The following is a 23,222-nucleotide window of genomic DNA, read 5'->3' as shown; positions in this document are numbered from 1 at the left end:
TAAATTCGTCTTGAAGACGTTTATGGAAACGATTCCATTATGTAAACAAAGGCTTTCATTTTTCGAAAAGTTCAGTGTAAATAATAATAGTAAAAAACAGCCCGAAGTGTTCAGCACGTTTGCGTCGTGGAAAAAAATACTCATTTCATGAAAAGTACCCACAGTGAACACGGATGTACCTTATTATAAATAAAATCGCATGAGATGGAAAAAAAACAGGTTCAAAAACAAGGCAAAGAAGTCAAACAGCAACTCTGGATTTGAGGAAGGAAAAAAAAAAAAGAAGAGATTTTTAAGAAATCCATCTCACACTTACAAGCACAAACTCCAAAATCCAGGTCAGCACTTGTGTAGTTATTTTATTTATGAATTACAAGCACGTTTCGAGGTGGGGGGTTGGGGGGGGATTCTGATGCACAATGTTGCTGGGTCCCGGCCCACACGGCCTCCTCCTCCTCCTCTTCCTCAGTGGCGTGGCGAAGGCCTGCCGGACGACGGCTGTGGCAGCCGGTGCTTGGCCATCTCCACCTCCGTGTCGAGGAAGGTGTACTTGTTGTACTGGTGGTGCTGCAGGTTCTTGTAAGTGCTGTTGTCGAAGGGTTCTGGTTCAGGCTCTGGCTCGGGAGGTGGCGGGGGGGCCTCTGAGGACAAACGATAACACACTTGCATTAAATGCCAGGCACTGGAGACAGCACTCTCCCACATCATTCTCGAGCAAGAGGCTGGAAAGAGGAGAGCATCCAGAGCTCTAGAGGTTTAATATTATGATTCTCAGGGGGCAGGAAGTACTACTGAGGGTCCGAACAAGGTGATCAATTTGTACTGTTCAGCAGCTATTCGGCTGCGGACAAATTAAAAACTGATCTAGACAAGGCAATTCTGATTTAAAAATAGCTTAGACAATTACTTATGAATGTACAGTTTGTGAACAGATAGCCCTTATTTTAAAACAAAGAACTCCACAGGAGACACAAAAAATTCTGAATTTATCTGGTGTTTTCTCCAAGGTGACTTACACTGTGAAGCTTGTACACAAGAAGCAATTATTTAACTGTACAGCTGGTTAATTTTTACCGGATCAGTTTAGTGTTAAGTACCTTAATAAAGGGTAGAGCAGCAGGAACAAACCTAAATCATCTGACTGAAAGGCAGGAGCGCTAACCACTGCGCCACCTGCTGGCCAAAATGAAGGTAGGAAACCCTGGAGATTTCAGCTTAAACTTAGGAAAAGGTCAACTGTGCAGACAGCAGGAAGCAACGACTGCTGTTACAGCTATACGGTGGTTTCTGGTTGCTGCATGTAAGTAAAGACAATGATGACTGTGAAACTGTCACAGAGCAGATGTGCTAAATCCGACAGAAAACAGACAAGCAGAGATAATGCAGAAGAACAAGGAGGAGTGTTCACGACACAATCCTCCTCATTGTGAGAACGAGTTCAGCGAGTTATGCCTGTTGCAGAAAAATCAGTAATATAATAAAGGTAGCCGACTTAAAGGCCACTAATATGTGAACTTGTGGGCCGTATTAATATTTCTATTGGTTACAAAGCATCACATCTTCACCTAGAGCTGATTTGCTCTGCAGTAGTTTGAAATCCTCCAATTTTGAGAAAGTGTCATTTTGATATGTCTGAAATAAGAAAGAAATGAGCAGGCCTCCAGAAAACCTCCTTCCTACAAGCCTGCGCTCATCTGCAGTGTGAGCTGCTCCCAAAAGAAGCCGAGAGAGGGAGGTGATTATATCCCACGCTTATGAAAAAGTTCTGCACTAAACCTTTGTTGGTCTCATCCTCTCTTCCAAGGAAGCAGGATTCAGAACCGCAGGAAACAGCAGAATCCAACACCATCCTACAGTTTCCCATCCGAAGGGAAGAGGCAGAGTGACATATCGAAACATCCGTTGGACATGCCATTTCTTCCCGAAAACGGAGTAGGAACAATGAAAAGAAGAGCGAGAGAAAGGCTACAGTAGCAAGTGCGTGTGGAGTTCCCCAGAGCAATGAGAAACACCCACTTAGATCGTCCCGCACTGAACATGATATTAACGTTTGCTTCCTGCTTCCCTAGTGAAGCTGCCTATTACAGGACACCGTCATCGCGCAGCTTCTCAGCAGAAATGGGAGGGGAAGAAACAGAAAACAGAGTTTGAGACCAACATAACATGAGCGGCAAGATCTCCTCCACCACCAGCTTCTACTCTCACTGCGCCAGCCACCCCTGGATACCCAAACATGATCGAGACCCAAACACAAGCCCTGATGCCCACAGGATTTACTGGAACATGTGAACACATATGTGTAATGCTGCCGTTTCCATAGAGACGGATGGGATGTTGTCACCTGTGGGAGCTGGTATAAACCTCTAATGCTCTCAGTGAGTAAGGCTTCGTGGGGGGAAGGGAGGGGGAGGGGGAGGGGGAGGGGGAGGGAGTGCACTAGGGTAAGGACTGTGGTAAGGTGATAAAGAGGCATATCTGCAAATGACATGGCAATGAGACGTACAGAATAACAGAGAGAGACCTATAAACACGTATTTATACACATCCAACAAGTCCCACGTCCCACATACATTATAACACAGCAAAGCGTGAGTGTAACATGCAAATTAGTGAGTGAAACCCAAATGCAGCAGCGAATGGAGGAGTAGAATCACCATGCAGTCAAAGCACTGGGGGTAAATCAAAGCTGCAAAGCCCAGCAAAGTTATCTTGACGTTTAAGAACTGCGCAAAACCAAACAGACGGGCTACTAACTAAACTTATTAACAAAGCAGCTACAGCTTTTCTGACAATTTACCTTGGTTGACAACAATATTTATAAGTGTTTACAAAGCTGTGATTAAGTGAAGATGAGCAGAGTATGAACTAAAAAGGGAGGCCAATCTGTTGTTGTGCTGCAGTCTCCATGGCGGAAGGAGAAAGGTGAAAGGGGCGTGGTTTGTACCCTCGCACGACTCCGCGGGTTCGGGTTCAGCGCGAGTCTCAGGCTGCAGCTCCTCTCCGGGGGCGTCAGCCAGCACAGGGCCGGGATCCACCATCTCCTCAGAGCTTACAACCTTTGCGGCTTCAGGGCTGAGTGCTGCAGCAGCTTCACCTGCCGGTTGAGCTTCAGACACGGTCACAGGAGCCACTTCATGGGCAGCAGGGGCAGGTTTTGTAGGGGGCGCTATTTTCTGTTCCATCATCACACTGTCTTGAGCTTCTTTCCACTGAGATGCTGCACCTTCAGGACCTCCCACTCCAGCTTCAGAAGAGGCAACTGCTGGTGCAGCTTCAGAGGCAACGTTAATGGTGGCTGCTGTTGGATGTCTGGCTTGGGCTCCCAGTTTGACATCAGAGGGGCTCATCTCAATTATTTTTGGTAGAACTTCAGGAGACCCTTCACTGGCAGCTTCACGAGCAGCAGGGACCTTCTTGTCGGACTGTGCTAAACCCTCTCCTGCTGGGTCATCGCAAGTCTCTGCCTTCACCTCCTTCTTCTCATCGTCAGAGTCCGAGTCAGAATCAGAGTCTGAGTCAGAGGAGGAGGAGCTTGGAGAGGACTCTCTTTTGTCAGGAGCGTCATCAGCTTTGGATGCTCCAGGTTTAGTGGTGGAGGACTCTGTGATGGAGGCCTTCGCTCTGGCAGGACCTTCAGGCTCTACAGGGGGTGTGGCTGAACCAGGTGCTTCTGGGATGGTTTCAGTGCCAGAAGGAACTGAGTCATTAGGTGCCTCAGTATGATTGACCCCCTCTGAACCGACCACGGTGGAGGCTGCCTGAGCTTTCGGCTCGGAGGCACCTAAGGCCTGAGCTGGAGGTGCTTCAGGGAAGGAAACCTTAGAGGAAAAGGCCCCAGAGGTCTTGTAGGCCAGCAGGGAAGCCTGCTCAGTGGCGCCCTCTACAACTGAAGAGATGGCAGAGAGGGGACAACAAGGTAAAACTTGCATCACCAGGACTGGACAAGTCGTTGCTATAGCAACTAACCAAATCAGTGGGACACTGAACTCTATTAGGGGCTCCCTTAGAGAAGGGGAAGGGAGTGCTTTATGACATTAATTACAGGAAATGAGAAGCCCTCTGCCATTATATTCTGTTATAAAGGAAGAACATACCAAAATATGAAATGACTTAATACACACACACTGACTGAAACCGCTTGTCCCAAGCTGGGTCGCGGCAAACCGGAGCCTAACCTAGCAACACAGGGTGTGGGGTTGGGGGACACACCCAGGACGGGACGCCAGTCCGTCACAAGGCACCTCAAGAGGGACTCGAACCCCAGACCCGCCGGAGAGCAGGACCCAGCCAGACCCGTTGTGCCACTGCGCCACCACACCCCCTCTAAATGACTTAATAATCCGAGTTAAAGAAAATGCCCAAATCAGATCAGTTCCGGACATAGGACACTTCAATATTTGGTTAAACAACAATGTATTCATTTAAACATTGAATTTAAAAAGATGTTTCCCAGTTTCACTCAAAACATCAACAGTCTCTGACGATCACTATGTTCCAACTTTGCAAGGATATAATAGTGAGGATGTGAGAAATCTGGTGGACTCCATAAAGACAGTTATACAGCTTGAAAGTGAACCAATAATGCCAAGTTCAAGTTAAGGGTTAAATTGGGGCACAATATCATGTACATCAGGTGTCAAATTCAGTCCAGAGAGGAATATTATTATCATGATCATTATCATCACAATATGAACACGAAGTGTCCAAGAATGAAATTTTTCTCACAGATAGATAGATAGATAAAAAAAGTACCTTTGTATTTATCATTATGGAAATTGCACATGAAGTAAAGAAAGGCATAGAGCAAAATAAAAATGCTGAAGGAAACCAAAAGGAACAAGAAGATTAAGATAAGTAAATTGACCGGAGCAAGACGCAGTATCCCAAATGGTCCTTTATGCACTGAGTTTGACCCCATGGTACTAATACATGTAACTTGAAATATATCTCATCTAGATCATTTCACTGTAATTAGTATATTTTTTGTACGGATCACTTTTCCCACCGTTAAGCGATTACTCAACCGCATGTTTTGTGCAGACACATGCACACAAACTGAATTGTCAGGCGCGACAATGAACGTGAGCAAACGTGACTGCACTGGTGAGAAATTTAAACTGAAATGTGCAGTCTTACTGGGGGCCTTCGCCTTCTTTCCTGGTTTCTTGGGCTCTCCGGCGCTGGTGGCGAAGGCAGCCGATGGACAGCCCCTCAGAGCACCACAACTCTCCACCTGGAGGCCCTGGAGGACACAGGACAGGAAAAATCACGTGAAATATTATGACCAAAAGTGGTGAGAGCTGTCACCTTTGCAAACAAATGGTCCCAGGTTCGAATCTCACCTCCTGCTGTGCATTACACTTATTCATTTAACTGACGCTTCTCTCCAAAGTGACTGACAACATTAAGCTACTTACAATTATTTACCCATTTATAGAGCTGGGTAATTTTTACTGGAGCAATTTAGGGTAAGTACCTTGCTCATGGGTACTACAGCTGGAGATGAGAGTCAAACTTGCGACCTTACCCAGAATTGATACGGTAAGAACACCCTGCTGTATAAATGGGTCAGTGAAAAATTCAATACCCACCTTTGGACAAAGGGATCAGATACATAACGGTTAAGAATAATGATGGCTGTAAATAATGATGTAAAGAATATGAGCACAGGCATCACCCTCTGATTCAGGAGCCTTGGGAAATCAAAGAACAGTGACTAATAAAGCTGCTCGTCTATCACCCTGTTCGGGCTTATAAATATTTTTATGCAGCCTATAGCTGTTGACATGTGATGTGATTTTTCAGTTACATTTGTTTCTCAGAGCTGGAAGAGAGTTTAAAATTGAATAAATATGCCTCACCTCTCTCACTGAATTAGCTGCCTACATAAAATAAAAAGACTTAAAATTATAGTAGAATTATTTTACTAAATTACTGATAAAGGTTATTATTATTTTCATTAATTATTAATAAGTAGGTCTGCAGTACTGTTGTGTTATGTTGTAGTAGTCAGTAGTGAACTCCCCTGGGTGAAGTTCACATTTGATTGCTACATATTTAAAAAGCGAACAAATAACACGCAACAGTGTGCTATTATATCTAAGCACAACCGATAAAGTGGTAGAAAATGACACCAAGTCTGAAGACGGTTTAACCTGGTTTATTACCTTGAGTGACCCAGACCATACAAGATGCAGGAAGCGCGCCGCCATGTTTGTTCCACACCTATTTCCGTCCCCGGGGAAACACGGGCTGAACACGTATGAAGGGTTCCTACGGCGTGCAACTCGCTGACGGGTCCCCGGAAGAGCAAAACAAACATTATCATTAAACATTGAACATATGTAATTTCACAATAACGTGGGATAAAAAAATAAACAGACAGACAAGGGTAGACAGTGTGGTAACCCCCCCATCTTTAAATTAGAGACTGTGCCATCCCAGCTTTATTACTGCAGTATATGTTAGAAATCAGAATTCCAGATAAAAACATGTAGTATTACTATTAATATTACAATATACAGTTTATCTTTCTGTATGAGGATATGAGGGTATTATTTATTAATTCAGGGAAGGCGAATCTAAAGACCCGTTTCATCATACACAGCTGACAGTAAGGATCTTGCCTACTGCTGCTCTACATATGTGAGCTTATGTGGTATATTGACAGATCATAGAACAACTTAAGTAAAACTGACTGTATTTTCTTTATATTTCAGCTTAACAGTAAATTCTCAGCATACCTACAAGAATACTGCATACTAGGGCTATTATACCAGCTGGATCCAGTAAATCAATAATAAATAAGACCATATATAAATAATAAGTAAGACCAATATAAATAAGACTTTATTTTACTTGTGAAACTGACTGGAAATAAATGTTTAAGTTGATCCATCTCATCAGGTAAGTGCTGAACAATGTCTAATATATTTACTGTAAGTGTAGAAACTTTTATAATGATTAAAAAAATAACTGTTGCAAGTCACATGGTTTAGAGAAATAATCCTTACTGGTTTAAAGTAGTTCAAGTTTATAAATATGGTTAGGTATTTGTGCTAATAATAATCCTGGACAACAGCTCTGAAATTAATTTTCTGAGACTGTTTATCCTAATGACTAATCTATATGGTTTATGAGTGACAATTTATAGGGTTATAATAGATACGTTGTGCTCTGAAAAGTATTGATCTATTTAAAAAAGATTAAACCGATCTCAAGCATGTGATTTTATTTGGACTATGGATATTTACTAAATCGTACTTTAAACCTGTAATCTCAATATTTAGAAACTGCAGACATTAACCCAGTACTGCAAACATACTACAATCTTCACAAAGCTGACCACAGTGACAAGTATGAAAAGTTACTACAGCTTTTTTTAATGGAGAACCAAATTCTTTAAACACAGAAAACATACTAAAGACTAAAAATTTTAGAATAGGAAATTCTGTATTCGTATGATGTCTTTTGTGGTCAAACAAATATAGTAATATTTTCAGTGAGGCATCAAGATACCAAATTTCATTGTCTTGCAACATCCAAAAATCGACCAATAATGTATCTGATAAGATATAAAGAAAACCACAACTGTGTGTAAAGAGTCGTGGAGTTATAAAATAATAATCCAACAACAAAATAGAAAAAGAAAAGCTCCTGCCACACATAACTCCACCTTACCAGAGTACTTCCACCTATTCTTACCGCTTCAGGAGGCTTCCTCGGTGTGAACGTCGGAAAAAACCACTTAATGATTTATGACTTATGATTGCCCTTAAGAGCCGATTTCCCCTTACGCAAGCAAATGAGACAAGCGTAGCACAAACCACCTTTCTGCAGTTTTCCTTAGCTAAGGGCTACCTTGCAAGTTTTATAACAGGCCTGACAGCAAAATTAACCTTTTATCATGGAGATGGCATTGCACTGAAACAATCTGTTTTCACAAAACGTTTATTACCACTGAGCAGAACGCACAGAAAACACTGACTGACAGAGTCGTCACTGGACCTGCACTTTTTTTTTTTCTGGACATGTTCAGTAGGACACTAAATGGGGAAAAAAAAAAAAGGCTGATGCTGGGACAAGGGATTGAGGTTCTTCACTTTGGAGACACCTCTTCCAGCTTGGGCTCTGAAACGGAGAAGAAAGCAGACATTAACAGTGATACAAGCATGTATAAGATTTGCTAAATGTACTTCATAATTAATGGATCTGTTGATGGGAGTTTAACCTGGGATTCAACTCACCAGGGAACTTGAATTCGGGGAAGGAGTTGAGATCTCCACCTCCGTAGAGCCTCTGCAGTCTGTTCACCTCCTCGGCCAGGTTCCTCTCATACTCGGGGCCGGCATCTACGAGACTGCCAGTGGATCTGGGCAGGGGTGTTAGAAAGACAAAAGGGTGTGTTGCTAGGAGAACTTAACCACAGTCCGGTGAGGCATGCGGGACAAAAGTCCACTGGGAGCACAGCACAATTTTGTGTCATGTAAATCACCTCTGCGTCTAACACAGAAAGCACCTCAACCCTGCAATTAAAAGAATAGAGATGTGAACCCAGCTCCTAGTACTGTACCCTTTATCATTTTGACTGATCAAACTTGTGTCTTGGTCACATTCCAGTAAGCAGAGCTAGAAAACATTACTAATTTGTCTGATTTCTACTGAACTTGACCATTAGTATCACCCTACCTGTTCCATTACCATGACTCCAAGGAAGACCTAGTGGTTAGATCCATCGCCCTGGGATATGGATTCAAATGCCTTTTTTTCTTGTTAACACTCTGATCAAGGTACTTACCGTGAACTGATACAGTAAAATATTACCCTGCTGTATAAATGGGTAAATAATTGTCAGATTAGTATATAAACCCCAAAGAAGTTGGTTTGAAGAAAGGTGTCAGAAATAATTTTCAGATCTTATTCAAATTACAACAAGGTGGAGGACAACAGATTATCAGAGAACAAGTGACTTAAGAAGAGAGAGAGGGGGACTGAGACACATACTTGCTCTTGGCAGAATATTCGCGGATCTTGTCGATGAAGAGCTTCTGTATTGGATCCGCTTGTGCTGGGAGTTACAGAGGAATAAGTTACTGTCTGATCATTTAGCGGGTTTTAAAATACATAAACAAGTCCATCTATTTCCTCCACAAGAGTGAGGAAAGTAGCTGGAATGTTAATGCATGTACCAAACCTCATGCATAACACCCCCGGACAAGAAGTACCACAGGTGCCGATAGGGGAAAGGCGGGGAAACACGGTGAACGGAACATCTTGGGCAGTGTTTTCTACTTTTCCTACTGTGCAGAGAGGTGTGTTTGACTCATGTCAACCTTAAGTGCACATTTCATTTTCATTTCTTTGTTTCTCCCACATTTGAACAATGGGCCCCAATTTCCTGAACATATGGTAGTAAAATCAAAGCTTTAACCCCGAAGCTCTGGCGACTGCACACAGCAAAGTGACTCAAACTCATCGAGTGCCTCGAACACCGAAGGGAGGGTTCCAGAGTCATCACCACCTTAGACAAGTCACAGAACACGCTAAACTACTGGTTATTAACATCATGCGACTACTTATGCAGCGAAAGAGGAAAGGGGGCGAAATTAAATAAAATAAATAGTCAAGAGAAGGCCATCGGTGTATCTCCAACACTCCCAGCTGGTTCCCCAAAATGGGGCGACATGTGGAGCACAAGAACATGTTTTTTCTTCTGAAAACCACCCTGGGAGTAGAGATGCATAGGGTTTTCTAAAGATCCCCAGTAAACTGTCCTCATATCAGTATTGACAGAGGTCAACAGTTGTCTTTGTGGAAGAAAAGAGGAGGAGACAAAGATTAAGTGAGATGAAAAAACCATCAGGTTCCTCAAAGTCTGACAAGATTTCCTGATGCAAGAAAGGGAAACGAGAGGGAAGACAGACAGAAATCAAAGTATGTACACTGAAGAAAGAAACTTGCACGCCCAGCTCTGGGCAGACTAGGTTAGAGTGGCGGCGCGTTAGGATGACAAGCACAAACCACTATGGCTGACAGCAGTGCAAGGAGATGCAGAGCAGGAATGTTATCTCTCGCATGACGACGTAACAAGTCACATGGATGAACACACCAGACGGTGGGGCACTGCATGTTGCCTGAGTCAATGTTGTGATGCTCTGAGGGGAGGGGCGCAACGCTAAGACAGACATGTTAGTGAGCACATAGGAGGTCTGGACCGAAGCGGACGCTGCTTTCTGTGATGTGGGTCACTAATCATATCAAATCATGTGACATCGTATCATATTTTAATACAGAACACAATTATGTGACATGGAGTGGTGACATGGCTACTGGTGTGCTGCAGGGTCCACAGAGGAAAGAGAAGGGTTAAAGGGGCGTGGTTTGTACCCTCACACGACTCCACGGCTCCTGGGGCTTCCGCCGGCACAGGGGCGGGATCTACACTTTCCTCAGAGCTCACAGCTCCGGGAATGACTTCTGTAGCAGCAGTTACGGGTTCTGGAACACCTTCAGCCACCGCGGTCGTAGGAGTCACTTTTACAGCGACTGGTCCTTCAGGTGCTGCTTCTGAAACAGCTTCAGCTACAGCAGCTTCAACCATAGGCTCTGGAGGAACTTCAGCAACAGCAGCTTCAGTTACAGGTTCTAAAGGAGCTTCAGCAACAGCAGCTTCTTTGGTCGTCTCTGGAACAGCTTGAGCTACAGGCTCTAAAGGAGCTTCGGAAACTGCAGCTTCTTGCATTGCCTCTGGAACAGCTTCAACCACGGTATCTTGCGGGGTGGGCTCTGAAGCAGCTTCAGCCGTGGTGGTATCTTGAGTCAATTCTGAAATCATTTCAACGGGGGAGTCAGAAGCAAGTGCAGCAACCTCTTCAACAGCTTCAGGGACAAACTCTGCAGCAGCATCTAAAACAGCTTCAGCCACAGGAACATCAGGGGTGGCCTCTAGAACAGCTTCAGCCACCACTGGGTCTGCAACTGCTTCAACTACAACGACTTGAGGGACTTCCTCAGTATCAGCTTTAGCCGCCACAATATCTTCTGGAGGGTCTTCAGCTGCAGCAGTTGCTTTGACTGTGGTCATAGCTTCAGCCACAGCTTCTGATTCAGCTGCAAGAGGTGCGGCTTCTGGCAAGGGTTGTGGAGCCTCAGCTTCAGTGGGCAAAATGAGCTCCACAATAGGATCTCCAACAGGAGGAGCTGCATCAGCGCTGGGTGCAACAGAAGCTTCTGCTGAGGGAGCGGTGGCCTGGAAAGCGGCAGCATATTTGGCAGCAGCTTCAGCGCGACTTTCTGAGACACCCCAGGCCTCCTTCTTGGGAAAGTCAACGCGGGTCCGCTGCTGCAGGAACTGACCCACATCAACTGAGGTTTTGGCCTTTTCTAAGGCACCGGGAGGGAGAGGGTGCAAACAGATGAGATTTATTTTCATTCATTCAGGTGGTCAATCATATCAATGGATGAGGACTGCTTATCCTCGAAACGTCCCCCCATCTGAGGACCGAGGTTTCACGCCACAGCATAGCCTCAACATGGAAAGCACTGTAACGTACCGCAGGAGGACTGGATCATGGCCCTCAGCATTATACTGCACCACAGATCTCTCTCACACTCACACACACACACACACACACACACACACACACACACACACACACACACACACACACACCATACTTTCAATTCTCAATGAAGTTAGTTACCATAAATGTGAAACTCAAGCCCCCTCCACTGTTTTTCCTGAAATAACTATAAAGTACAGTTGGTTCTGCTATGACGTGATTACATAAGTTCAATATGTCATGATTAACAGAGGAACTACAGTATTTACATAATGCAAACTTTTGGGAGTAACAGGCCATTTTCAAAATTCAAACCGGCATCACAAATTTTTTAATTTAGTGTTTAATTTGGTGTGCCATTTTTATGCTCTTTGTCCTTGATTCCCAATACATTGTTTTGATAGGTCTTGAAATTAATTTCAAATTTAACTTTAGGTGAGCTCTAGGTTTTCAGTAGGTAACAATTATTGTATTGTACTTTATTATACAAATGAAAGTAATTCAACATTTCACAGGAACGTGGCCAGCATGTGGCAGAGTGGTTAAAACCGCTGTGGATCTGGAGGGTGCAGGTTCAAATCCCACCTTCTGCTCTGATGACTTTGAGTAAAGAACTTACTTTCAGGTGATACATGAAAAATGACCCTGTTCTATAAATGAGTAAGTCCCTATAAGTCACTAAGCAATTTTACAGAAATGTCTCCACTGTATGAATACATGTAACTGAACACAACTATTGTGTCATAGCGGAAACAACTATTACAAAACTTACTTTATCACAGTACACGATAAGCCATTACCCACTGCAGCTGTATTTATTACTGTTGAGACTACTGTAAATGTTTTTGTCCAGGCTTTCTCTCAGTAGCAACTATTAAATCATGCTCAGCTGGGCAAAATCAGACATTTTAGCTTCTGTATTAGATATCTCAAACACCTACTTTCTCATTTCATCTCAGACCATTCTTTACACCAACCTTAACTGAGCATGAACACGTGGTCAATTTGGCTAATGAGAAATGTTGCTAAAATGCTGACTTGTCCAAAAGCTGGAGGTACTGAACAATTAACACATTCCCTTTAGTGCCCTGTACATTGTATTTTCTCTGAGATGCACGTAGTTTTGGAGAAAAGCATCTGCTAAATGAATAAATGTAAATTAATGAATTTTACCAACATTGCACTAACTGTGACAATCTGATGTAAAGATATTTTGAGCTCATGTGACACTTGTTCCTGATCATATGGAAAGAGTAGAGCTAAAACAGATTAAAATGGACTAAACCTTTTATACCGTGAGAAAAGATTAAATGGGAGGCACACTATTTTTAGTAATACAAATACTAGATAAAAAGGCAGGTGGAGCCTTCGGTGATGTAAGAGGACATTTCTTTCAAGAAATTAACAACCTACAGTCTCCCCCTAAGTGCCACTGAGTCGATGTAGGTTGTGGCGACACTACATATCTGTCCTAAATGGTTTTCACTCAGAGGGCTAATTGTTGCTAGAGTGGCAAGGACAGCTGTTACTGTACTGTTACGTTACATTACACTGATGGTCCATGGTTGTGCTAACCTTCAACCTCGCCAAGTATGACTTTTTCAAACGGTGAATCTCTTTGCATGATGTATCTGAAGTATGAATGTTGGCATCTTGTTATTCGAGCTTCTGGTTTCTCCTGCAACACTGACTGATTTGTTCTTCAAACAGTCCACGGTACAGGGAGTATCTTTGCCATCACCATCACTGAAAGGTGTTGATTTTCATCCTTTCTTAAGTCTTCACTGTCCAGCTTTCCTCTCCACATGATGTAAATGCCATATCTTGAACAAGTTCAACTTCTGTATGCAAAAATACATCTGTGCATTTGAGAATCCCTTCTAAGCCCTTCATAGCTGTTTGCCAAGAGGAATTTGTCATTGCATTTCTTGACTGCTTGTCCCTTCATTATTGACTATGGATCCAAGCAAGCTAAAGTTCTCTACTATTTCTTCCCCAAGAATGAAATCATAGATTTTACCAGTTATGATCTTTGTCTTCATATTAAGACATAAGGCCCTTTTGAGACCATGTTCTTTGATCGTGATAACGAGTTGTTTCAGGCCATCTTCATTTTTAACCAGTAAGGCATCTCCAGCATAGCAAAGGCTGTTAAATGATCCTCAGGTTCCTTCATACAGTCATGAATTTAATGATTTGTTCTGAACATGAATCAAACAGACATGGGGAAAATATGCAGCCTTGTCATGCCCCTTTACCAATTTTAAACCATGGTCTTACAACAGTTGGGATACAACAAGGAGAATCTTGCTCAGTGTAGAGATAGTTCTAACGCACAATCAATTGTTCTCATATAACCATGTTTCTTAATGTGGCCCAGAACTTCATGATTAACGCAGTCAAAGGCCTTGCTGTCAGCAATGAAGACGCAGAAATCATTTTGATATTCTTTTGCCATTCTAGGATCCATCTCACACATATGATAATGTCTCATTCTGAATGATCCTGCGTAGAATCTTGCAGTCAGTCAGATCACATTTCTAGAATACTGGTATGAATATAGATCTCTTCCAGTCAGTGGGCCACAATGCTAGCTTCCAAATTCATTGCAGAGATTCAAAAACATTATAACAGCTGAAATACTTCAATGAGGGTGCCATTAATCCCCATATTTTGTTCCATGACAAGTCTTTTAATGTTGTTTTGACTTCTTTCATCACGAAGCGTTACTGGTGTAGGGTACAGATTGAAACAACTGTTTGCCTGCTCAGTCTTTATAGTACAATGACTCCGTGTATTCTTTCCGCCTCTTTTTGATCTTCTCAGCACTGGTCAGCATGGATCCTTGAGTGTCCTTTACCATTCCAATTTGAGGCTGGAACTTTCTCTAACTTGTAGTTTTAGGAAAGCTAATCTTGTTCTTCCTCTAATATTTTATAATTCCACGTCTTGCGTACATCATTGCGGGAATGTTTTTTTGTCTTGTCTTATGGCCTGTTGAAAATTTTGGTTGTGTTCCACAACTGCATCTCTTTCTCCTCCAGCTTTAGCTTCTCTGTGTTCTTGGGTGAATATTAGACCTCCAGTAACCTACTGCTAAATGGTGTGAACTTAAATTACCTCCATGTGGAATCAGGAGATAGGTGTGAAAAACATGAGGATGGTACACCTTCTCAGGACTGTAACAACACATCCAGGAGGTCAAGGTCTTCAATCTGCTTCCAGCATTTTCATGTTCTGCTTTTACATGGGCTTCCTCTTGGCAACCTGGTTTGCACCATATTTCACTGTCACAAGAGCTCAATATGGAGTGACCACTGTCTTCATATAATCTTCTGTGTGTGAAAGGACTGCAGGACTCTAGAGTGGTTCATGGTACTGGCTCCATGTAATGATAGATGAGAACCCAGTCTAATTCACATTTTTGTTGTATTGTCTGTTCTTCACATTTTCACTTGATCTTCATCTTCACCCCACAAAGAGCTCTCTCTATCACTGGGCAGCTGACTGTGCACACAGAATCCATCTCCATTTGTCCCTTGTGTTTAGAATAGAGGGTTCAGGAGCCAACACACAAACATTGTGAGTCCCCAGCAATCCACAACATGTTGTACTAGACATCTGACAAAGACGTAGAAACTCTTCATAGAGATAAGATCAATTTTTTTTCCTTTCCAGACACTGCACTCTGCTAAAAATTTTGACCTCTGTCTGCATGTCCAAAAGGATTCATCCCTCATACTGTATACCTTCATATATTCTTTTGAGTGTAGTGCAAGACATATTATTAAACTGAACCACCTTCCACAGTAACTTAATAAAGTGAAAAAGCTTTTCAGAAGGGACATTCTTGACTGATCAAACTTCTGTCGTGGGTATATTCCAGGAATCATTGCTGCAATCTCTGAAGCTTTTTGTTAGAAAAATTATTAGCTTTAGTTTGATTGACTACAGATGAAAACAACACAAATAACTTGGAAACTAGGTTTCTGAGGTCTTGCTTTTTGCATGTGAGAAATAAGATGTCCAGCTAAAAGGTCAAATTCTTCATTATCAAGGGGGGGGGGGGGGGGGGGGGGGGAACTCAAGTTGTAGTACAATGAGGAATAAAGAGCTTAGTTGCTCAAAATCCCTCTGCTGCATGTAGGATTTCCAGCAATGATGGGAAGGCACACTTAAAGCATATAGAAAGATGTTTTTATTTTTCGGGGCGAATACAAAACCCGAAAAAATAAAATTGTTGTTCAGTAAGCTTAAAATGTGCCATCCCATCATTGCTCAAACCCTTCCATCTGCACGCACTTTACTGAAGCGACACCTTTATTATGGCTTCCAAAACATCTGCTGCTCAGTTATTGTTCCAGATAACGACAGAATTATAGGCAAGGTTGAAAACTACTCTCTAGAGGAGAGGGTACAACAGTAAATTGCATTCAGAGTAACAATCCTTATGTACTTCCATGTGGTGAACAACATTTAGACGATAATTAGTTGCAAATTATCATTTTAAATGTACAATCCCCCTCATGACCCCAGTAGATATAAAACAAGGTACCCGAGTCATCATTTATCAGTCCCAAAAATACTGTTTTTAGTTCTACTTTATAGACGTGAAAAACACAGTACAAACAAGGTACATGTACTCATCACAAGAACCTTTTCTAACCCGTTAGAAATCATACAAAGAAATGGAGACCGATTTCCACTTACTGATGCTCGTTTTCTTTACTGGTTTTTTGGGATCCCCAGCATTAACGCAGAATGCAGCAGCGGGGACCCGAAACAGAGTGCCCCTGCTTCCCACCAGCACACACTGAAAGGTAAAAATACACCAAGACATGCAGTTCAGGTTTACCCATAGTGTGTGAGCAACAGAGAGAGTGTGTTCCACTGATGTACAGATGAGTGACCCAGTGTAAGTAGTGTATCTAGCAGTGTGAGTTACTGCAGTGAATAAGGCGTGTGGGCTGATAACACTACATAGAGTTCATTGGAAATCATCTTGGAGAAAAGCGTCTGCTAAATAAATAAATGTAATATATATACACAAATACATTTAATCCATAACTGCTAAGTAAGATAGCAAAAAGAGTATTTTATTAATGACTCAGTGAAAGTCATAAAAAATTAATATACACGGAAGTACAATTAGGGCTTAGTGCGCATGGATTCATGACTATTGTGTTAAAATACCTGAGAATAAAAACTACAACAAAGCCAAAATGCAGATTTTTACTAGTGTCACTATTTTTGCCAATGTCAAATTGTTGTTATGTACGACAGAAGACAAGACAGGCAATGAGATAATTAGAAAATAAAGTACAATCGTTAAACACGAACACACTCCATCAGACCCCATTTCCACTAGCTTAAAGAAGTGTGAGTGGGGTCGAAACCCAGCTACTCAGCTGTCTGGGCCCGTTCCTCCCGCCCTTCCACATCCAGCCACGTTCCATGTTCCAATAAAACCACAAAAAAAAAAACAGTAAACAATATAACAGTTTTAATGCCCACATTCGAGTTTAGTGAGAACTCCATTGACACGACTTTACCTCAGTTACCTTGAGTGAGCCAAGTCCTCCGACCCTGAGGAAAGAGGCCGCCATCGTTGCGCGTCACAAATCAGTCCGTGGGGAAACAGATTCCGGTTCCGGTGCTGAGTGCCGAATTCAATAACAGGTGGTTGAACTCTCCAAACGTGTACTTTTACACATTGCCAGAAAAACAGAGAAATATAATTCATTCAAAAGTATAAAAAATGTGTTTTTTTTTCTGTCATGTTTCCTGTCAACACGGTTATTTTAAAACGGTACTTAATTTTTGGAATATCACATCAGTAGTTATTGCAATAGTTCTCTTCGGATGGTTTTTTTTAAATTTAGTGCACAGTTTAGGTTAACTACTGTATTTCTTGTTGAGATGTAACACTTTTTTTCCTTTTCACTACGAATAATTTTTAAACTCCGTCACGCCGCTGTTACTGAAATCTCACACTCGGGGACACGGCGACCAGATGACAATAAATCGTAAAAAAAAACCTAATAATCAAATTACATTGACACAAATCTTTGGTGGCACCGATGCAATTTGAATTTAAGTTACCGCTTCGGGATTCCCGCGTTTGAGTCCAGATCCGATTTCAGAGGCGAGATACAAACTCCTGCAAAGACAAGCAACACAACGTTCGCCTTCAGTTCTGCTCATAAGGTGAATTTCTTGTGTATTTTTGTGCTTAAATAGAGCTTTACCCGCGGCCGGGCTGTACTGTGTCCCGTGGGATGAGTCGCGGTTCCCAGCTGCGTTATGCAACCAACAGAGCCCGTCGCGGGCAGCGGAGCGGAAACCGCGAGACCCGCCCAAATATTTGGGATTTAACAAACACTGAAAGTGAATCGGGGCGAATCAGCTCGTCAGGAACTGCGGGACCCGTTTTGCACTTCGGAATTCGGACGTGAATTGGGAAATTAACCATTCATTCTGGTCGACTTCAGAAATATTTTTCTTTCTACACTATGAACCGCCCATCATTCAGGAACATTTTGTACATTGAAATCTGTACACATTTTCGAGGAATCCTTTATTATTATTATTATTCTTATTATTATTATTATTAACGGACACGAAAACCCAAGCGATCATCAAATGAAAGACATTCACACACCTGCCGACCTCAGCAACCCAGTATGGGGAGCATCTGAGTCTGCGCAGAAGGGACGAGTCCTGCTGTGACGTACTAAATCCGCGACGGCCCACCAATTCCGCATGCGGGCACGTGCGGTGCGACGGCTATGGCGGCGCTGAAGGCGTGCGGGTGCTGGATAGTGTCTGCGAGCGGAGAGAAGCTGATCGCCGTTCCCACGGATCCAGGCGGGTTCGTACGGGTGAACAAAGCCCCTTTCCGAGCTCCTGTTTTGGTGTTTTAGTTCGTGGTGCCGAGTTCGGGTGCGACGCTGTTGCTCATCATTTTCGCCTGTGTTTTAAACGACAGAGAGCCGTTCGTGTTTGACTGCAGCCGAGCGGAGAAAAACCCGCAGGAGACTGGGAAAAAAGGGTGTGTTTCATGTTTTTTTTTTTTTTTTTGTCTTTTCTGGACATATTGAGAGCAAAATGCTGAGCAACCATTTATTTTCCCATTTCAAGAAAGCCAGGCTCGAGTCCGTCAGGTTTGGGATCGATCACAGTTGTGCTTTTATTTATTTATTTTTTTTTCCCGTTTCTTCCTCTCCTTACACAGAGATGACGGTGGGAACGAAGAGCCGGGCAGCGACAGGGTCCTGGCTCTCGCTGCCTCCCCCTCGGGCACGTTCTGCGCGCTCGCTGATGACGCCAAGCGGCTCGTGCTGTTTGGCGCGCAGCCCACGTGGCGCCTCATCAGCACCAGGTAGAGGCCGTGGAGCGGCCTGACCCCGTTTGACCCCGTGCCCTCTGTGCCTTGGCGACGGCCCTTCTCCCGTCCCCGTGTTCAGGTGGGTGGTGCGCCGGTGCACATCGCTGGCGTTCACCGGCGCCGAGGACGAGCTGCTGGCGGCCGACAAGTCCGGCGACGTGTACTCCTTCTCCGTGTCGCGGCCGCAGAGGCCGGGCGAGCTCAGGCTGGGACACCTCTCCATGCTTCTGGCTGTGGTGAGAGTCCTGCACCCCCTCCGTCCGGGGGCCCTGAGCCGACGGATCCCACACACGGCGATACGCAGTAATTTTTCCCGAGGGCCAGCGGGTGGCGTAGCGGTTAGACCCATCGCCTAGCAATCGGAGAGCCCTGGGTTTGAATCCTCGCTCCTGTTCCATCGATCCAGGAACTTACCGGGGATGAATACAGCAAAAAAATTCACAGCTGTGTTGTTAATGGGTAAATCGGTGTAGTGTGGTGTGCGAACCTCGCGCAGTTGTCACGTTGCAGAAAAGTGTCCAGTGATGGGTTTAAATACTAATAGATATATTTTTCGTCTGCTGGTCAGTTTGGGGCTGGATGTAGGTATTGCATTCTCTGGTGTTCTTCAGGAATCAGCTGCGTTTTAAGCATGCCACATCTCTCTCTCTCTCTCTCTCTCTCTCTCTCTCTCTCTCTCTCTCTCTCTCTCTCTCTCTCTCACACACTCTATGTGTGTCATGCATGCGGTGTGTGTCCCTCTCACTTTGGTATGAGTTCCTTGTGCCTCACGAACTGCAAGCAACATCTTGCATTATATTCAGATTTTCTCATTTTTTTTTTACCATAGTATGTTGACCACATGTGTTTCTACATCTGCTTGAAACTCCTCTCTGCTCTTTGCAGGCTGTGACCCCCGACGACAAGTACATCATCACGGCTGACCGTGACGAGAAGGTGCGCGTGAGCATCCTCAAGTCTCCGTATAACATCCAGTCCTTCTGCTTAGGCCATCGAGAGTAAGTGATGCTCCCCCTCCCTGACAAAATAATGTTTTTATTATTGACTTATTGTTTATTGACCACATTGTTGAGGTCCTTGCACATTTTATTGTCCTGCTTGTCTACAGGTTTGTCAGTGCACTGTGTGTCCCTGCTGTCCCACCCCGCTGCCTGCTCTCCGGGTCTGGGGTACGACCTGCGTTCTCCAACCCCCTCTCCGAAACAGACACACACAGAGAGGGGGACACGCACATGCATGCACGCACGCACGCACACACACACAGAGAGGCAAGAGGGGGCACAGACAGAGAAAGAAGCCACTTGTTTGTTTTTGGACAGTTGCTACTGGGAAGATGTACTCCCACAGCTACACACCCCCCCCCCCCCCCCACCAATAGTCACAACAAACCACTTGGTCTCAAACCACCTGGGGGTGTAAAGCATGGGTTCCGAACCCATGTCCTGCCTGTCATCAGGTGGGCTGGGTTTGATTTGTTTGTGCAGGTTCAAGTTTTGATGAAACGCATATTCCTGCTCTGTGACTGTGTGACACCCCCATCCCCGGCAGGACGGGACCCTGAAGCTGTGGGAGTATGAATCGGGGCGACGGTTGCAGAGCTGGGATCTAAAGGAGCCGAGTGATATGTCGACTGCGGACACGGGTTCGGAAATGGTGCGCTCCCCTCTGCAACACATACCACCCCCCTTCATTTTTATATTCCGACAAAATTAAACCCCGCAAAGGTGACAGTTTTGGTTTCTGATTAGGACGCTAGGCGTGAATCTGAAGTGTCTGACATGCTCATTTTACTGAGATTATTTATTAACCCTCCCGCTGACTCCTGCCTCTCTCTTTGTCCCCAGAGGCTTGCTGTCTGCAGCCTGGTGAGCTCCCCCGATGGAGGCCACGTGGCGGTGCTGTGCGAAAGGTTAGCTCACGCTGCGGTCGCCACACCCATCACTGACCGAGGAACTGCCGTTGTAGCTGGTGTTACCGATCATGCTCTGAGCGGTCAAGGGAGGAGGGAGCTTGTGGGGAAATGGGTAGCGTAGTGGTTAGAGGTGCTGTCGTCTGCTCGAAGAGCCCAGGTTCGAATCCTCGCTCCTGCTGTTGTACCCTTGATCAAGGTACTTACCCTGAATGGACATGGTGAAAATTCCCCTTTAAGCTGTAAAATGGATGGATTATAAGGAGCTTTGGAGAAAAGCTCCAGGTGCGTGAACAGCCCTGCCGCTGTGTCCTCATGCGAATCGATGAGCTACGTGTGTAAATATCAGTCAGTATCGTGAACTGCTTGTCCAAGTGAGGGCCGCAGGCGTCCGGATCCTGTCCTGGAAGCGCAGGGTACTGGTGTAGTCGGGGTACACCGTGCACAGGAAGGCGCTTCAGCGGAGGCCTGTGAATATCCAGATGTGAAATTAAAATACGGAAACGTCCAACATTGTTTAAATGTTTAGGATAAAATGCTCTGCCGATTTCCTGCGTGGTGCAGCTTAATGCTCCTTTTTAACGTAGCGACGCGGAAAAATTTGTGGCAACGGTACGCTGACGTCACGTCCCTGTCATTCCAGCATTCCCAAAGTGCACCTCTTCCGGGCAGAACCAGGACCAGAGGGGCACCTCGCTTCCGCGCAGGTGTTGACCTTGTCCCACTGTGCCTGGGATGTTACCTTTGACCCCCAAGGGAGGTTGTGGATCCTTGTCCAGGAGCAGGAGCATCCAGTGGTGCTGTTCACGCGGACGGAAGGTGGATGGGAGGTACAGGCTCTGTGGAGGGAAGGCGTCAGATAAGTTGCTAATAATAATGGTATTAAGTATTAATAATGACCGTGCCATCGTGTGTATCGCAGCGTGTGCGTGAGTGCGCCGAGCTGTCGAGAGTGGAGGAGACCCTGCGGACCCACTGGGATACATTTCAAGGTGAGGTTTGTAAGGCTTTAATCTCGTCAAGATGGTGTTAATCTCGTGGTGCTAAGTTTGCGATCTAAAGCTTGACCTCTGACCCCGTTGCTCCTTCCTCGTGCTCCTTCCTCGCTGCTCCAGACTCCATGGGCGCAGACGGCCGCTTCCAGCACTTGTACAAGGTGAACTTCGACAACATGGCCTCGTACCTGCAGAAGAAGCAGGAGAGGATCCAGCAGCAGAACGAGAAGAAGGGCAGGAAGAGGGCGGCCGAGCACCCGCGATGCAACAGCACCAAGAAGAAGACCAAGGAGGGGGGCGCGGCCCAGCCGGGGTCATAAGCCTCCCATCAGAACCGGGACTCATGATGCGGAAAGAACACAGCGGGACCCTGTGCCCGGACAGGCGAGAAGTCCGAGGTGATCCTCGGACTGCAGCCAAGGCTCGTTGCTTAAAATGAACAGAATGTACAGAAGTGAACACATTTTTACTCTTTATTTGCTCGAGTTCAACTCGTGTATGTGTGTCTCCCATATGGGGATGAGGACATGTGTGTGACACTCTGAGGAAACCTGGTATTCTATTTGGTTAAATTTTTTTTTTTGGCAAATATTCAATAAGTTGTTTAATTACATTTATGTATGAAGCTTTATCAAATTCATATTTTTTAACTTTTTTTTTTTTTTTTTTTTTTTTTTTTAAACTGAATATTTCCATCAGTTTCTGTTCCATGTTATTACATACAGGATCTGATTGGGACACTTTTTCCTTTCCCTCCTTTGTTGCAGCAAGCTTTTTAATTTATTTATATAGTATAGAAATGTGCATTTTGTATGGAAAGGAAAAACATTAAAAATATTGATGACGATTAAAAGCAGAACTGAAGAGGTGTTCTGAGGAGTGGCTTTCTCCAGTTGCCTACTGGACAAGCCCCCCCCCCCCAGGGCTTGGCCTCCTGTACATATTCAGCACTCTGAAAGGCTGCCTGTACTGTACTCCAGTACTGAATGCTGTTAAAGGTTTCTAGACCAACAGAAGAATCTTAGAATGCACTGTAAAACTTATGGGTAGTAATAATATTAAGGTTTAATAAGTACAGGTGTTCATCATTCCTCTACGTGAAGTGTTGAGTGAAAAAATATTTGTTCTGTTTCATGTGGAATTCAAACCTGAGTTTACATTTGTCCTTAGCTGATGATTTTCTTCAAAGTGACTTTTGAGCTACATACAGTGATTTACCCACTTATATAGCAAAGCAATTTTTACTGCATCAATTCTGGGTGGATAGCTTGATCAATATCCTACAGCAGGAGTGGGAATTGAGACTGAATAATGAAAATTAAACTAAATTAGGTGCAAAACTCCTTCCCTCAAATTGAGTGACTCAACTT

The 23,222-nt window shown here is 44.2% G+C and overlaps 3 protein-coding genes across 7 annotated transcripts; 1 reads left to right on the top strand and 2 right to left on the bottom strand.

Moving 5' to 3' along the window:
* Positions 1 to 338: 338 nt before the first annotated feature.
* Positions 339 to 6,273, bottom strand: ndufv3 (NADH:ubiquinone oxidoreductase subunit V3). The gene is made up of 4 exons (XM_018739927.2): positions 6,168 to 6,273; positions 5,137 to 5,242; positions 2,945 to 3,886; positions 339 to 641 (listed from the first exon to the last, which is right to left on the bottom strand). Exons 1-4 carry the CDS (start codon positions 6,210 to 6,212, stop codon positions 466 to 468), a joined length of 1,269 nt encoding a protein of 422 aa, XP_018595443.1. The 5' UTR covers positions 6,213 to 6,273; the 3' UTR covers positions 339 to 465.
* Positions 6,274 to 7,934: 1,661 nt separating this feature from the next.
* Positions 7,935 to 18,286, bottom strand: LOC108926915 (calphotin-like). Of its 5 annotated transcripts, none has more exons than XM_018739909.2 (8): positions 18,223 to 18,286; positions 17,664 to 17,721; positions 17,114 to 17,264; positions 16,272 to 16,374; positions 10,387 to 11,382; positions 9,004 to 9,067; positions 8,247 to 8,371; positions 7,935 to 8,130 (listed from the first exon to the last, which is right to left on the bottom strand). In XM_018739909.2, the coding sequence occupies exons 3-8, from the start codon at positions 17,165 to 17,167 to the stop codon at positions 8,099 to 8,101; spliced, it is 1,374 nt and encodes a 457-aa protein (XP_018595425.1). In that variant the 5' UTR covers positions 17,168 to 17,264; positions 17,664 to 17,721; positions 18,223 to 18,286; the 3' UTR covers positions 7,935 to 8,098. The 5 variants fall into 5 exon arrangements, with proteins under 5 accessions (XP_018595425.1, XP_018595427.1, XP_018595428.1 ...); XM_018739911.2 differs by having other exon boundaries at positions 17,114 to 17,217; XM_018739912.2 differs by lacking the exon at positions 18,223 to 18,286 and adding an exon at positions 17,810 to 18,083 and having other exon boundaries at positions 17,123 to 17,264.
* wdr4 (WD repeat domain 4) lies at positions 18,261 to 22,485 on the top strand. The gene is made up of 11 exons (XM_029257894.1): positions 18,261 to 18,432; positions 18,550 to 18,612; positions 18,796 to 18,942; positions 19,028 to 19,184; positions 19,834 to 19,946; positions 20,057 to 20,117; positions 20,497 to 20,601; positions 20,793 to 20,857; positions 21,501 to 21,687; positions 21,780 to 21,849; positions 21,973 to 22,485. Exons 1-11 carry the CDS (start codon positions 18,350 to 18,352, stop codon positions 22,170 to 22,172), a joined length of 1,251 nt encoding a protein of 416 aa, XP_029113727.1. The 5' UTR covers positions 18,261 to 18,349; the 3' UTR covers positions 22,173 to 22,485.
* The last annotated feature ends 737 nt before the right edge of the window (positions 22,486 to 23,222 follow it).

Source organism: Scleropages formosus, chromosome 14, assembly GCF_900964775.1.
Source record: "Scleropages formosus chromosome 14, fSclFor1.1, whole genome shotgun sequence".
In the NCBI taxonomy this organism is placed as follows: domain Eukaryota; kingdom Metazoa; phylum Chordata; class Actinopteri; order Osteoglossiformes; family Osteoglossidae; genus Scleropages; species Scleropages formosus.
Note: the sequence above shows the minus strand (reverse complement) of the source record. Positions and strands in the feature narration are given on the sequence as shown.

What these genes read in the sequence shown, in the direction of transcription:
- wdr4 (XM_029257894.1), top strand. Translation starts at nt 18,350, where the DNA reads ATGGCGGCGCTGAAGGCGTGCGGGTGCTGGATAGTGTCTGCGAGCGGA. An exon ending in TGGCGCCTCATCAGCACCAG is followed by an intron (nt 18,943 to 19,027) that starts GTAGAGGCCGTG and finishes CCCCGTGTTCAG; the next exon opens with GTGGGTGGTGCGCCGGTGCA. An exon ending in TTCTGCTTAGGCCATCGAGA is followed by an intron (nt 19,947 to 20,056) that starts GTAAGTGATGCT and finishes GCTTGTCTACAG; the next exon opens with GTTTGTCAGTGCACTGTGTG.
- LOC108926915 (XM_018739909.2), bottom strand. Translation starts at nt 17,167, where the DNA reads ATGGCGGCCTCTTTCCTCAGGGTCGGAGGACTTGGCTCACTCAAGGTA. An exon ending in AGTAAAGAAAACGAGCATCA is followed by an intron (nt 11,383 to 16,271) that starts GTAAGTGGAAAT and finishes CCGGTGCCTTAG; the next exon opens with AAAAGGCCAAAACCTCAGTT. An exon ending in CCCCGAATTCAAGTTCCCTG is followed by an intron (nt 8,131 to 8,246) that starts GTGAGTTGAATC and finishes TCTCCGTTTCAG; the next exon opens with AGCCCAAGCTGGAAGAGGTG.
- ndufv3 (XM_018739927.2), bottom strand. Translation starts at nt 6,212, where the DNA reads ATGGCGGCGCGCTTCCTGCATCTTGTATGGTCTGGGTCACTCAAG. An exon ending in AAAGAAGGCGAAGGCCCCCA is followed by an intron (nt 3,887 to 5,136) that starts GTAAGACTGCAC and finishes CCATCTCTTCAG; the next exon opens with TTGTAGAGGGCGCCACTGAG. An exon ending in ACCCGCGGAGTCGTGCGAGG is followed by an intron (nt 642 to 2,944) that starts GTACAAACCACG and finishes GTTTGTCCTCAG; the next exon opens with AGGCCCCCCCGCCACCTCCC.